The sequence below is a fragment of the Hibiscus syriacus genome, unplaced genomic scaffold, assembly GCF_006381635.1.
Source record: "Hibiscus syriacus cultivar Baekdansim isolate YM2019G1 unplaced genomic scaffold, ASM638163v2 tig00110374_pilon, whole genome shotgun sequence".
In the NCBI taxonomy this organism is placed as follows: Eukaryota; Viridiplantae; Streptophyta; class Magnoliopsida; order Malvales; family Malvaceae; genus Hibiscus; species Hibiscus syriacus.
Window position 1 is genome coordinate 72,204 of NW_024062710.1, and position 16,201 is coordinate 88,404.

A 16,201-nucleotide genomic window follows, 5' to 3' on the forward strand; every position below is an offset into this window, starting at 1 on the left:
ACGATTTTAACCAATTTTTTTGGATTTGCCAAAATGACCAACTAAATCGCAATGCGATCGATAATTCGCAACGCGATCTCCAGTATCGCAAATCAGGTTTCCAGATTCGCAACGCGATTCTGACTATCGCATTGCGATTTCCCAAATTCGCGTTGCGATTTTCCTAATTCGCACTTCGATTTACGTAATCGCATTGCGATTTAGTAAATCGCAATGAGATTCTGACTATCGCAATGAGATTCTGACTATCGCAATACTGAATTTCAAATTCGCAACTCGATTTCTGAATTCGCAACAGGTTTTAATTTCGCAACACAAATGTTTTGGGTATATAAATACGCAGCAGCAACAACTTATAACCTAAATCCCTAAATCGCAACTCATTCCATCTCCATCTATCACTCTCTCCGGCGACATCCGTTCCTATATCCAACGACATCTTTCCCCATCCGGCAACAAGTTTTAGTTTCGCAGCTCGTTTGTTTAGTAAATTAATTTACAATAATGAAATCATCTAATGTTGATCATGTTTGGATAGATTTGTGTTTTGGAGGGTCATGAGAGAATGTTCATGGTGTTTTACAATATATGCCTTTACCCATGAATCTTCAACTAAAACTGTCATTAAAAAGGTTAACTTATGAAACTCTAATGTTATGTGTTGCAAATAAATTGAATTTAGAGCCCCTAAGTGGATTTAGGTTATCTTATCAGAGAAATGGTAAAGTTTATTTGTTAACCGACAATGAAGATGTTGAACGATTCATTGCTTACATTAGTGTTTCAAGTGATGATGTTACATTGTATGTTGTTGAACCTAGAAGTAGTGAAGTTGGGTCAGTAGCGGGTAGTAATCAACTAAGTTTTTCAACCCCAGTTTATGGTGCTCAAAATTTAATGGTTCCACCACAATTTCATCACCAAGTAAATATTGTTTCACCACCCAATACCAAACACAATCTCAAAACCCACAACCTTTCCCTAATCCAAATCCCAATCAACTTTCAGCACCAAATTCTGGTTTTCGTATTGACCAGTTAGACGATGATGAGCCAACAAAAAAAATTGTGAGTACTAGTCAGTATTCAAAATTTGATCTTGGTCAATACTCGGATTTTGATGATTTTTCAGAAGAAGAAACAGACCCTATGTGTAATGATTTTGATATTGGTCAATACCCGAATTTTGATGATGAAACAGCCGTTGCCGAGGAAGATGTTGTTGATGATAATGAGGAGGAATTTACGACTGTAAATGAACATGTTGAACATCCATTATGTAATTCATATAACACTGAAGAAGAAAAAGAAGAAGAAGAAATCCCCAAAGAAAAGTCCCCGAAGAAAATGCCACGGGAGTATAACTGGAATATGCCAGAATTACTTCAGATACCGGAAGAAGAGTTGGTAAAGATAGCAGTTGATTGTCACACAAAAATTATTCGTATCAAGAAAGATGATTGTTTTGATACAAAGGAAGACTTGAAGATAGCTTTGTATACGAAATGTGTGGAAGATGGCTATCAACTAAAAGTTAACAAATCAAGCAAAGATCGTTTCGAAACAAGGTGTATGATTGACAAAAACTATATGTGGCATATGATTGCAAAGAGGATAAAAGATTGCGAAATGTTTCAAGTTAGGACTTTTATTGATAAACATACATGTTCAAGAACCCAAGTTTTTCCTCACCATAGACAGGCAAACAAAAAGGTGTTGGGTGGTTTTCTGGCTGAGTTAATGTTTTTGAATGGTAGGGTATATCGGGGACATGAAATTATGACTGACATGAATGCTCGGTTCAAGATTAGTATCTCATATTCTCAAGCTTGGAGAGCCAAATGTTATGCCTTGGAATTGTTGAGGGGGTCGCCAGAAGCATCGTTTGCCCAACTGCCGGCTTATTGTCACAATTTAAAGCTGAAAAATCCTGGGTCGGTAACTCATATCAAAACAGATAGAGATGAACGCTTTGAGTTGTTGTTTATCGTCATTGGTGCTGCGGTTAGTAAATCAATATAATTTTGTTGACTCATTTTTGTTAGTTACATGCATTTCACATTTAAATGATTATATTTCTTGTGTATATGATTTTGTAGATTCGTTCGTTTATTAATTGCATGCGCCCAGTTATTATAGTTGACGGAGCACATTTAAAAGGTTGATACCTTGGAGTAAACTTATTAGCAGTAGACATGGATGCTAACAATGGGATACTGCCAATAGCTTACGGGGTTGGAAAATCTGAAACCTCTGATTCATGGACATGGTTTATGGGGCATCTTAGGGATTGCATAGGTCCTATTAGCAATCTGACAATCATATCCGATAGGGCAAACTCAATTGACAACGCTGTTAGAAGGTGTTTCCCAGATGCTTTTCATGGACTTTGTGGTGTTCATTTGTATAGAAATCTAAAATCAAGGTCTGCTGGTATAAAAAATCACAAATGGACATACTGGAAGGCTGTAAAAGCTTATCGGGAAGTGGATTTTAATAAGCATATAAAGTGTTTAAGACGTGTTTTGCCTCAGTGTGCTCAAACACTAGAAGATGTCGGGTTTGAAAGATGGTCAAGAGTACATCAACTTGGAGCAAGATATGGTTTCATGACGTCTAATAGTGCAGAATCAATCAACGCTCTAAGTCATCATTCCCTGAAATTACCCATTACTATGTTAATGGAGTTTTTTCGAGCCTCTATTCAACAGTGGTACTACAAGAAAAGAAACCATACAAGTATTATTTCTTTAAATTCGTAACTTATCATATATTTTACTAAGTATTATTTATTTAAATTTACAGGAACATTGAAACATCGTGTTACACCATGGACAGAAAAAAAGATAACGAAACGTGTTGTGAAGTCAACGTCATGGAGAGTTGAACCATGTTCAAACACTTTGTTTGAAGTACTGGATAATAACTTAAATGGGCTTGTCGATCTAAATGCAAAGACGTGTAGTTGTATGAAATGGCAAACATCTGGTTATCCGTGTAGCCATGTTATAAAAGTTTCTCTTCATCTAATCCAAGATGATTCAAGCGCATACGCTATGGATTGCTACACTACAGAAGTATATCGACAGACTTATGGCGAGATTGTCTACCCTATTCCACATCCTTCTGAGTGGGACATACCAGATGACTTACAAACAGTTTTGCCACCAGCCATGGACAGAAGGCTACCTGGCCGACCAAAAAGTCACGATCGTATACCGTCTAAGGGTGAAGAGAAGAAGAGATCGACATGTAGTCGGTGCAAGGAAAGTGGTCATACAAGGTTGACATGTGGATCACCAGTGCCATCACAATCATCTTTTCCTCTACCAAAATATGGATCCTCATCAAAATCCAAAGCTCATATGGTGTCAAGCAAAAGGTAATCAAAATCGCAATCATCTTTAAAATCCCAATCACAACCGGCTTCACCTTTTGGGACTGTTAACTTAGGTGATTTTTAAATGCAAACGTTGTATTATGTGGATTTTATGTGTGTACTTTTAACATTTTCAGTTAGTCATGTATTAGTAACTTGAGTTTGAAAATTGCTATGATCTGTTCAGTTGTTATCACTTATTAGGCATTCATTTGACTATCGCAACACGGAAATGACATTCGCAATCATCTTAATGTCTATCGCAACACGGAAATGACTATCGCAATGTGAAATGAAAATCGCAACGAGAGAATCGCAATACGAAATGAAAATCGCAACGAGGGAATCTCAAAGCGAAATGAAAATCGCAACGCGAAACTAAATTCGCGTTGCGATTTTCATTTCGCTTTGCGATTCCCTCGTTGCAATTTTCATTTCGCATTGCGATTCTCTCGTTGCGATTTTCATTTCGCATTGCGATAGTCATTTTTGCCTTCAACATAATGCAGATTGAAATCAACAAAATCAACCATTATATTTCAATTAATTAAACAAGCACAAATAAGAATTATGTTCACATCAATTAAACAAATCAACTTTTACAAATCATCTTTTACAAATCAATTAAACAATCAAAAAATAAGCAATAATTCTTATTTCCTCATCTACTATTGAATCAACTTTTGCAGCCATACATCATTTTCACGTAGCTCACTTCTGAGATTAACCTGCAGAAACCAAACATTTGCTCAAACAACACTTTCTACACATCTAAAACCTACAAACAACAAATTATTGAATTCTAGGTACTTAACCAAACATTTTCAAACCAAAAGCCTATAAACTTACCAATTGTTTATGGATATTTTTATAACGCGGATGCAGGTAGGCAGCATCTTGTATATATCGATCTAGCCAAATAATGCCGAAACCACAAGCCTACTGCAGCTCTATCTCTATCGGTGGGAGGTAGATACTTTATACTTCCTGTGATCAAACGCTCCAACGCCAAGCATACGAGAGGACCACAATCCCCTCTGGGTCCTTTCGTTTGTTGTGGTGCGGTCTCGTCTCTGCTAACTGTAATATTGAGCTTCTTTGGCTTCTTATTTCCAGAACGAGTCCAATAATTTATCGCATCCAAGAATTTAGCCAAATGAGAGCTCCATCCCTTAATAATATCTCTTAAATCAGCCAATGATATGTAATTTATCATGCTGTCATATACTATTGCCTTAAGGGATGGGAGCTGAAGCTCGACGAGAAGCCAATGTTTACGTTCCAAAACAGGGATAAACACCTGCAATCATAAGTAATAATTCATTCATTTGCGCACTTATTTATGAATACCTTTAAACTCAATCTAAAATAAATACTAACCTTATCGACCTCACACCATGCAGGATAAAGTTTAGCTTGTCCATTGCCCAACGCAAATGATTCATCTCGTTGATTCTTCAAGTGAACGGCATTAAAAGACGTCGGCATAATTGTATATCGTGTATTTCTTTTATTTTCCTTAAGTTTCCTAATTATTAGAAGACGTGACACCCACGCATCGATATGCTGTTTTACAAAAAATACATATATTAGTAACTTACATAAATTTAAAAAAAATAATCAAATTGAAATATAAGAAAAATATAAGACTTATCCCTCCATCGAAATAGCCATTGTCTTCGACCCCTAATAATACGCCCCACCAAGACCGATCAAGCAACAAATATATATCATCGTTGAGCTTGCATATGTCAGTGAAACACCCCTAGCTCCGCTCATGTAGATAAAAATCAACTGCGGTCTTAGCCCAAAGGGTGTTATCCAGAATTGTGTCCGGTAGTTGTCTCCTCTCCACTTCAGATACCGGTATGGTACTGGCCGGTAATTCATACGAGAGCCAACTCTCATCCATCATGTCCGGCACGTCAGAGGGTTTCTCAAGAATCTTACATATGACGCCATGTGAATCGGGCTCTTGAATGGTGGGAGGGACCTCTTCAACGATGACAGTGGCCTCTTGAACGGTGGGAGGGGACTCTCGAGGAATGATAGGGGCCTCTTCAACGATAGAAGTGGACTCTTGAGGGATGACAGGCGAGTCGGGCTTCTTCTTACGGTGTCTTCGCACTAATGGGGTGTACGGAGACTTAATAGCACGTACACGCCATTTGATGCGTGAACTCTGTCGTGCAAGAAAAACCCGACGTAAAACATCCACCTTATCGGACCGCTAAATAATTAAATACAAAAATCAGTAAATAAACAGACATGATATTTAAACAGTGAAAACAAAGACAAATATGTTTCAAACTTGCATTGAATTCACCCAAGTCATTATTCTATCATAGTTCACAAAATGCATCAGATAACAAAGGCAAATATGCTTCAAACTTGCAACATTGTCAACTTAGTATTTATCTTTGTCTATTGGTTGAAGTAATGCAATTCATTCAAGTTTCAATTTGTAGAAGAAGAATAGTTTCTGGAACTTAAAATCGCAATGTGAAAAATGACTATTGCAACGCGAAATGAAAATTGCAACGAGAGAATGAAAATCGCAACGCGAAATAAAAATCGCAACGAGAGAATCGCAATGCGAAATTAAAATCGCAACGCGATTATAGTTTCGCGTTGCGATTTTGTTGTTGCAATTTTCATTTCGCGTTGCGATTTTCATTCTCTTGTTGCGATTTTCATTTTAACCAAAAGACAAAACAGTGTTACTAAAATATAGTTTCAAGAATAAACTATTTCTTCTTCTTCTGCAAATTTAAACTTGAATGGATTGCATTACTTCAACCAAAAGACAAAACAAAGACAAATACTAACTTCAGAGTATTAAAGAATACACAATTTAGTAGAATTGGCAGCAAACGAACAAATTTACTTTCAACCAAAAGACAAAACAAAGACAAATACTAACTTCACAGTGTTAAAGAATACACAGTTTAGCAGAATTGGCAGCAAGAGAACAAATTTACTTTCAACCAAAAGACAAAACAAAGACAAATACTAACTTCACAGTGTTAAAGAATACACAGTTTAGCAGAATTGGCAGCAACCGAATAAATTTACTTCAACCAAAAGACAAAACAAAAGAAAAATACTAACTTCACAGTGTTAATAAACAGTTTAGCAGTATTGGCAGCAACCGAATAAATTTACTAAGCAATCTAAGTGAAATGGTTAATCTAAGTGAAATTACGAGTAAATTTATCATCAAGTTAAATATGGAAAATCTTAAACTTACCTCATTGCGTAGAGTATGAACCTCATTCTGCAACGATACTACCATCTCACGTAGAGCGGCAACCTCACCACGTAAAGTAGACACCTCCACACGCCATGCACCATCGTTATCGCGTAGAGTACCGATCTCCTCACGCAAGGCATTGACCTCATCACGTAACTCCCTTGACTCATCCCGTGGAGGTGGAGGTGGAGAACAGGGAGATAGAAGTCGTGGCATCTTTGCCGGTCGCCTATCATGAGGTGATGGTGGAGAAGAGGCTCGATGATGTGACGGGATAGGTGATGGCTCTCGTTGTAGAGGTGTATAGTCGGGTCGATCAGGTGATGGCTCTGGGTGATGTGATGGCTCTCGAAGTGGAGGAAGTGGAGGCTGCTCATCATTCGTGCCATCAAGAAAACACTGACTAGCTTGCCACCAATCAGTGGCAAGCTCAACCTCCGTGGGTTTCAGTCTCATTAATGGAGTGTTGGCCTCCTAAAAATATAAAAACTCAAACAAAGTTAAACGTCTACTATTAATAACTTGTTTATATATGATAGTATTTGTGTTAACTTACATTATTTATTGTCGCATATGGTATTAAGTCTTCCCTATCCAACAGATGTTTCCTCTTCCAGGAAATAGCCATAGGAATATCATTTGAAGTTTTTAATGCATATGTCCGCATGCTGGGGAAAGCCTCGAATATCCAAATCTACAAACAATATAATAACAAACATTAGGAAATATAATTTTGAAAACATTATATAGAAATTCTTACCTTAAAGGCCCAAACAAAGCCTGACAAAGTGTATTTCGACTCATCGCCACGCAAACTTTTGCGGTCATCAAAGGCAGACGACAACTTAGTCCAGGTAGCTTTCCATATATACAAACCCCACGGAAATAGATTCCATGCATTTAGGTCCTATACCAATAATATTAGCTCCTGAGGAATAGGTTGTCTGGCCTCTCTGCCTAAACAGTCGGCATACAAAAGTAGTAGAAGGCATACTCGGACAACATCGACGTCATTCATCCAAGTAAAACCATCTTTCTTATTAAACAATTTCTTCAGGTCGTCGACGTGTAAGTTCGGCTTCTCTATTGACTCATCAGGAAAAACCCTGGATAACCATGATGGGCGGGTGATATGACGAGTGTACTGGCCTACATCATCGTGTTCGAATCATAGACCAGTGATTAAGCAGAACTCCTTCCGCCCAAAACAAGTATACGCCGGTGGAAAATGAAACCATATCTCTTCCTCACCACGTTGTATACTGTCGGGTAGATCGCTAGTCATGGTCTGAAGCCATAAATGGGTCAAATTAGCATCTCCACTCGGATGCTGTACTCTCAGCCATGGCCCGAAGCAGGTTTCCTCAAACAATTTTCTTTGTGCAGGTGAAAGCTTCGAAGCAATTGTAGTGGCTAGGCTAACTTTATTCCTTAATGTCAATGAAGCCGAAAAAAATTTCTACAAAAACAATAAACATACCAAGTTAGATATACCAAAAACTACACTGTGAAGATATACCAAAAACAATAAACATAAATAGTAGTTTATTCTTGAAACTAAAATTTGCAACACTGTTTTATCTTTTGGTTGAAATGAAAATCGCAACGCGAAATGAAAATCGCAACGAGAGAATCGCAACGCGAAATGAAAATCGCAATGCGATTTTGGTTTCGCGTTGCGATTATCTCGTTGCGATTTTCATTTCGCGTTGCGATTCTCTCGTTGCGATTTTCATTCCGCATTGCGATAGTCATTTCCGCGTTGCGATTTTCATTCTCGAAACTATTCTTCTTCTGCATTACTTCAACCAAAAGACAAAACAAAGACAAATACTAACTTCACAGGGTTAAAGACTAAATAGTTTAGCAGTATTGGCAACAATCGAATGAATTTAATAAGAAATCTAAGTGAAATGGTTAATCTATTATTGAAATTACCAGTAAACTTATCATCAATTTCAATATGAAAAACCTAAAATAATGCAAAAATTTCAAAATAAAAATAATTAAAAAAACTAACCCTCGGAGGTTGATTTTCCATTCCTGAATGATTGTGAGGGATTTCTGACCGTGAATGGTTGTGAGGGATTTCGCCCGCGATGGGGACGGAAATCTTCGGAGATGGGGACGGATTTCGCCGTAGAGAGTGAGAGATGGAGATGGGATTGAGTGTTGTGATTTTAGGTTTGAGGTTATGAGTTGTGATTACTGTGGACGGTTCAGTTTCCGATATATTAAGAAATTCGTGTTTGGAATTTGAAAAAAAATACGCGTTAATACGAATGGCGCTATGTAAATCGCATTGCGATAATCAGATTCGCATTGCGATTTACGTATTCGCATTGCGATTTTTCCTAATTCGCATTGCGATTTATGTAATCGCGTTGCGATTTACGTATTCGCATTGCGAATTAGGAAAATCGCAACGCGAATTTGGGAAATCGCAATACGATAGTCAGAATCGCGTTGCGAATCTGGAAACTGATTTGCGATACCGGAGATCGCGTTGCGAATTATCGATCGCATTGCGATTTAGTTGGCCATTTTGGCAAATCCAAAAAAAGTTGGTTAAAATCGTATATTATAAGGCATTTTTGGTCACTGGGGTTATTTTCTCTTAATTTATTTTTTTCATTTAAATGAATTATTAATTAAATAATTAAAGTGAGTTGTAGAAGTCCAAATGCACGACTTAAGCCCAAATTTTGATAAGGTCCATTAGTCCAAAAGTTTGACTTGGATGAAGAGTCCAATACATACTTTGCCCGTAAACATATGATGAATGGCGGGGATGTTAGTTTAGGTCAATTATAGTTGGGTCCCCCTTAGTTTATTTTCTCCTTGATTAAGTCCTTGATCAGTTTTCAATTTTTTCTAACATTTTCATGCGGGTATCTGTCTTATTTTTTTCCTAGGTAAACTCAAGCATACTTCACAGATAATATTATTCGAATCTATATTATTTAAGAAGAACATATCATTTTTTGTTATTCGGATCACTTCTTAAGTTTCAATTTTAAATTCATATTTATATTGAGTTTTTTATTTGATAGATTTTTTTTATATATTTTACAGTTGGAAGCACCTTTATTTTGAATTTATTTCTTTGTGATGAATTAGTTTTATTTCACATTAGTGATAATTTTAAATTAGATTAAATTTTAGAAATTCTATAATAACCTATCAAATATTTTCTTTAAAATAAATATCTTGAAAAAGTTCTCATAGTGGCAACTGATTGGCTCATAAAAATTGTACGTATTAATGTTGACCTAATTTTAAATTAAATATATTTATTGGATATCAATCGCACGTACTTAAAAAATTAGTACAACTTTTTTTAACATGTTAGAACCAAATCTTAATAAATATGAAAAACAGCCTTATCTAATCATGCCAAATCATAAAGAATAAAAATAAAACGAAAGCGTACATGGATTAATTGATAGATTGAAATCCTTGAATCTTTCCTGAAGATATAGTTCCCTTAAGTATAAACTCTCTGACAGGATAAGGGTAAATACGAGGTTGTCTATTTCTTAGAGACCATAAACCCTTTATATAGCTGATTTAAAAATATTTTATTATCTATACTTATAACTTTAATAGTTTCTACACTTTTATTTCTATAAAACTTCTAATATCTTATGACTTTATAAAATAATTGGTTACTTAATTTAAGTCATATTTTATGATAACAATAGACATTATAAATGTGTGCCCAAATTTATAAATTTTAATTCAACATAATAGTTTAAGGTAATTATAAGGTACTATATATTCATAATATTTTATATCCATCGATAGTACACACACAATCGTAATCACAATTTATTGAATAAAAAAACTTTTAAAAAATAACATTAATTATAATGAATACATGTTTAGCATATCCAAATTTTATTCGTCACGTTATAACAACGATGAGGCACGTGTCCCTTTCAGAATGGAAGATTAGCCTGCAAGTTGCACATATATATTTTTAGAGATCTGTGATGGTCATTACAGATAAGACAAGTGTTCCAATAAAATTTGGATGAATATTGAATTTCCCGATTAAAGATCGGATTTTGTTTTTTTAACACGTGGCTTCGTTTTCAATCAACTATGTGATCTGAATTAAGGGTTTAACTGAAAGTTCTTCGAGCTGGAATTCGATACTGTTGAACTAATTCAGCGTTTTAATTTATCGAGTGTGTTAAACTCAAGAAATTCAATGTTTTACTCAAATAACTTTCCGTGTAAAATTCTTGGTTGAATCTAATTAATTAAGGTTAAATTATACTAAATTATTAATTTTGATTCGTTTTAGTATCTAAATTTTATTTTTTTAAACTATACATAAAATTTAATTTTTATTTTATTTTAGTAATTCTATTCAAAATTTATTGCTAAGTTCTGAATTTTTTTTAAAGTTGAGGTATTAAAATGAATTAAAACTGATAGTTTAAGAATTAAAAACTTTAAGTTTTTAACGACAATATACTAAAATTAAGTAAAAACTAAATGTTAGGTATGACTTTGAAAAAACTGAAAGTCTAGATATTAAAACATACACAAAATGATAGTTTTATTGTAAATGCATAATTTACCCATTAATTAAATGCAAAGAATTTAGCATCAGAAGAAAACTGAAATGGCCCTCTCTTTGGAACTTAATCCCACTCTCTCTTTCCATCACTAGGATAGATCAATCTGCTTTATTAAAATTCGAAATAAATATTAAAAAAATGATTTAATTCGCTCAATTGGTTGTTTTTTAAAGGTTAAACTACATTTGATACCATCAAATTTTAAGCGATGACTCGTTATACCACCGAACTTTTAATTTTATCAATCTTAGTACTAATTTTTTCTTTTATGTTTGATTATGTCACTCTACCGTTAATGATTTAATGGGACGATGACATGACAGCTACATGCCGTGATGTTGTTGATGTGGTTACTTCTCCAAAACGACACCGTTTTGGTGCAACTATTTTGATTCCCAAAAAGCCCAAATCGATGTCATTTTATTTGAAAAAAATATTAAAATGTTGTGTTTGGAGGATTGAACTCTAGACCTATTAAAGCAATGCACAAAGCTTACAAACTTCAAATAATCACCTCCCATTGTGGACCGCCATCGACCATTTAAATAATAATAAAATTATTTTTATATTAGATAATAATAAAAATGTCGCATCATATAAAAATAATAATAAAATAATTTATAGTGATCAAAATAGAAACAATTTAAAAGTTTGGTACGCAAATTAAAAAAATTAAAAATAAAATGAGTAAAATAGGAGATAGAATAAAATTAAGTGAAATAATATATTTTACCCTATAACTAAAAATAACTAGATTTGTCAAGTAAAGATTTAAGAGGCTGTTTGTTTGGCTCTGAATGGAATCATTCAGTGCTGAATGTTGAACATTCAGACGTTTGTTTCTCATCTCTAAATGATTTAATATTAAATCATTCAACACTAAAGTACATTTATGAATGATTCAGAGCCATTATCAAACAGCATATCACATTCTGAACTAATTCATACAGAACATCTGAATCATTCAACGTTTAATTATTCTGAAGTAAACAAACAGCCCATAAGATTTTCTTTTTTCTTTCTCACTAGTTTGTTATCCATTTCGTCTCGTCCATGCAAATTTAGAAAACGTTCATATGACGTCATTTCAAACTCTGCGTTTTACAAATTCATCTTTAAATAGATTATTTAGCAAACTGAACCTCCTGCAAATCCTCAGCTGCAAGCCCAGAGTTAAAAGCAAACTAAGTAATTATGACGAGTTCACCACAAATCACAACAAAGGAAGAGGAAGATTGCTTACGGGCTATTCAAATTGCTAAGTCAACAGTGCTTCCTTTTGCTCTTAAAAACGCCGTCGACCTTGATTTGCTGGAGATTATAGCTAAATCAGGTCCAGGCTCTAAGGTGTCGGCTGCGGAGATTGTGTCGAAACTTCCAGCTAAGAACCCTAATGCTCCCAATATCTTCGACCGTATCCTTCGATATCTTACGGCTTCTTCCATCTTAGATTGCGATCTTGTCACCGATCAATATGGAAATACGACGAGAAGGTACGGTATTTCCTCAATCGGAAGATATTTTCTTCAAAATGAAGATGGAATTTCTCTAGTTTCAGATTTGAACGGGTTTGCGAGTACTGTTGGTTAGTCTTCTTTTTCTTTGCGAATTTATGATTTTGGAGAATTACTTTGTTAGTTTAGTAATTTTATCCTTGAAGTTTTGAGGTTATATATGATAAATATTCCATGGGTAAACTACAACGTTAATCAGTGAACTTTGACAGTGTTTTCATTTTGGTGATTGAACTAAACAAAATCAATTAAAGCACAAGCCTTTTTGAAATTGTTTTTTAATCGTTCGGCCTGTAAGTTCTTTAACGTGCCGTTATGACTTATGATGTTGCGCTTTATTTTTTATACTCCCAAAAGATCCTAACTAAAATCGACATTAAGGTCGCTTGTTTGACAGAAAATATATTTTAAAAAATAAATTCCGTAAAATAAATTATATTTTTTAAATTTTTTTTAAAAAATTCATTTTACAACGTTTGAATAATGTTGTATAATTCATTTTCCAATTATTTGTAATTTTTTAATTTTTTTTATTATAAACATCAAATATAATAAATACTATAATTTATTAACAAAATAATAATAATATTTTTAAAATATTAGAATAATTTATTTATTATTATTTATGTCAATATTATTATTGAAATATTATATCTACAATTTTATAAATAAAAATATTAAGATTATTATATTTCAATAAAAAGTATTATAAAGTATACTAATTTTTAAATAAGAATAATATATTATTAATTATATTAATTACTTATTAAAAGAGTAATATTATTAAAATATTGAAAAATTAATATTAAAAGAAGAATATATATTTTATTTTAAGGATTATATTTTAAATATTCAACAATTCAATAATATTATTTTTATGAAATTAATAAATATATTAATTTTATTAATAATTTATTATATATTATTAAAATAAAATGCAATATTATATATTATAATATAATTATAACAATAAAATATAATAATATTACTAAAATTATAAAAAAATATTTTAATAATTAATATTTTATTAAAATGATACTAAAATAACATATTAATATTAAATATATAAAATAATAATGTTTTGAGTGTTTATGCTTTAAAGTGAAAAGTTCGTAAAATTACTTATAGACCATAAGTCATTTTTTTTCATAAAATGGAAAAGAAATTCAATTGACCAAGAAAATGAATTTACATTAATCATTTGTTTTTCGCTAACCAAACACTGGAAAATGAGGAAAACATTTTTCGAAAAGCCAATTACAAGGAAATAAACAAACCCTAAAACTTTCCTTTCTCTCTCTCTCTTGTATCTTAAAGTTATTTTAAAATCGAAAAAAATCAAAATAAAATTCCAACATTCTATTTAGAGATGAGATGAAAACAATTATAAAAAAACTTTGACATCTCTAAAATTTTGGATAATTTGTATCACTTCATTAAAAAATAAATCATTTAAGCTTTTTAATATTTTTAGAAATTCTCACAAAGTCTTGATATTTTTTTTAATGTTTTTAATTAAAATTCTTAAAAATTGTTATTCTTCTACTAAGCTTCTCAAAGTTTTTTTTAAATCTCATTAGGTTCCTTAATTTTCTAATTTTTTTATTAAACCTCCAAAAAAGTTGATTGTTTTTTGAATCTTTGTGAGTTTAAGAAAGACTATGAGAAAATCTAAACTAATAGAATGATAGAGGACGATAAGACAAGTTCATCGATATTTAGAATGATGAAAAAAGATGTCAGATAACAGTAGTGAATGCAAATGGGGGAACATAACTGTGGAGAAGAAGACAAAGTCACTTAAGATTTTAAAACATTTTTTGATTTTTTCATCAATAGGTTATTTTAGATTAAACAATCGGGTGATTAAGAAACAAATTCGAAAGATTTATAGCTATAATATACATATATATATATATATATAGTTCAATGTTGGGACGAACACAAGACTTTATGTTTGGAGATATGAACATATTAAATTTTAAGGAAGCAAGAACTTATAAAATTTTAGAGGAGTGGAAACATATTTCAATAGAAAATATATATATATATATATATATATATATATATATATATATATATATATATAAGAATTTAAAACTTTTATAGGAACAACTCCGTCCCTGAATCTGTTCAATGACCAAAATGAAAATTTGGTCAAAATTCATTATAAATTAACGTAGCTTACCAATATTTAATTCGATATTGGTCGGTCCTTTACCCACAAACTTTCAATCTTCTAAGTTCTAAAGTAATAAATGTCATAAATTATGTGTAGGAACTAGGAATTCTTTGAAGGGTGCAATGTTAGAAGGTAGGTTATCACCATTTGAGAGGGTAGTTGGGGCAGACTTCTTCGAGGTGCTTGCAAAAGATACAAAGTTATCCAATAATTTCAACCAAACCTTGTCAACCCACACTACCATTATCATGAACAAAGTCCTACAAGGGATTTGAAGGCTTAACTCAAGCGATCGATGTGGGAGGGGGATTGGGCACTAATCTTAAGCTCATTCTTTCAAAGTATCCACAAATTAAGGGCTTCAACTTTGATTAAATTAATTAAATCATTCGAATTTTAAATCGATTTTATTTAATTATAGTAAATGTAACACATTTTAGTATGATTGGTTTAGTGTATTCTTCATGATTGGGGAGACGAAGAATGCTTGAAATTGTTACGAAGCATTATCAGAAAGTGGAAAAGTTGTATCAGTAGAACCGTTAATGCCGAACCTGCCCACCACCACCACTGACACGGTCACTGCTACAACACTCAATACCGATGTCTCTCAATGTTACTCTTGTGTCCTGCTGCAAAGGAAAGGACACTGAAAAGAGTTCCACACATTAGCCATTCAAGCCGTTTTCTCTGCTTTGAAACCTATTTGTCCTGCTTGTAATTATTGGGTCATGGAATTGTTCAAGAACGTCAACAATTAACCGCAATAATCCTCCATGTTATTTTAATATATCATGTACGTACTGAAGTATCGCGTTTATTCAGTCAAACTTTATTATTAAATAAAATCTGATTATGTAATCTAATATTATTCAGTCAAATTATGGTACATTTTCAATGTACTTGCCTAATTTATTATTGCCAGAATTCTTTAATCCAGGCTCAATATACTCCATGAGTTCTCAAAGTTTTGATGTGCATGCCATGATTATAGAGTTCGTATAAACACGATAATATAAATATAACAAACACCACGTAAATATATTGATTATCAGTATTATGTTAAGTCGTTTTGATTTCACAATTGAACTTCTTTCCAGGATTCAATAATTTTCGATTTAAGTCGTTTTGATTTCACAATTGAACTTCTTTCCAGGATTCAATAATTTTCGATAGAAACTCCAAGTTCTTCACACATTATAGTAGGTTTAGCTTTCTTTCAACTGGCAATGAAACCAAAAAGATCATCATATGCAGTAAAGTTACACCACAAAAGATGCAA

At 32.9% G+C, this 16,201-nt stretch overlaps 1 protein-coding gene across 1 annotated transcript; it reads left to right on the plus strand.

Moving 5' to 3' along the window:
• The first annotated feature begins 12,350 nt into the window (after nt 1–12,350).
• Nucleotides 12,351–15,702, plus strand: LOC120121509 (caffeic acid 3-O-methyltransferase-like). The gene is made up of 2 exons (XM_039140853.1): nt 12,351–12,808; nt 15,374–15,702. The coding sequence occupies exons 1-2, from the start codon at nt 12,418–12,420 to the stop codon at nt 15,385–15,387; spliced, it is 405 nt and encodes a 134-aa protein (XP_038996784.1). The 5' UTR covers nt 12,351–12,417; the 3' UTR covers nt 15,388–15,702.
• The last annotated feature ends 499 nt before the right edge of the window (nt 15,703–16,201 follow it).

Excerpts from the sequence above, each read along its gene's own strand:
- LOC120121509 (XM_039140853.1), top strand. The coding sequence starts at position 12,418 with ATGACGAGTTCACCACAAATCACAACAAAGGAAGAGGAAGATTGCTTA.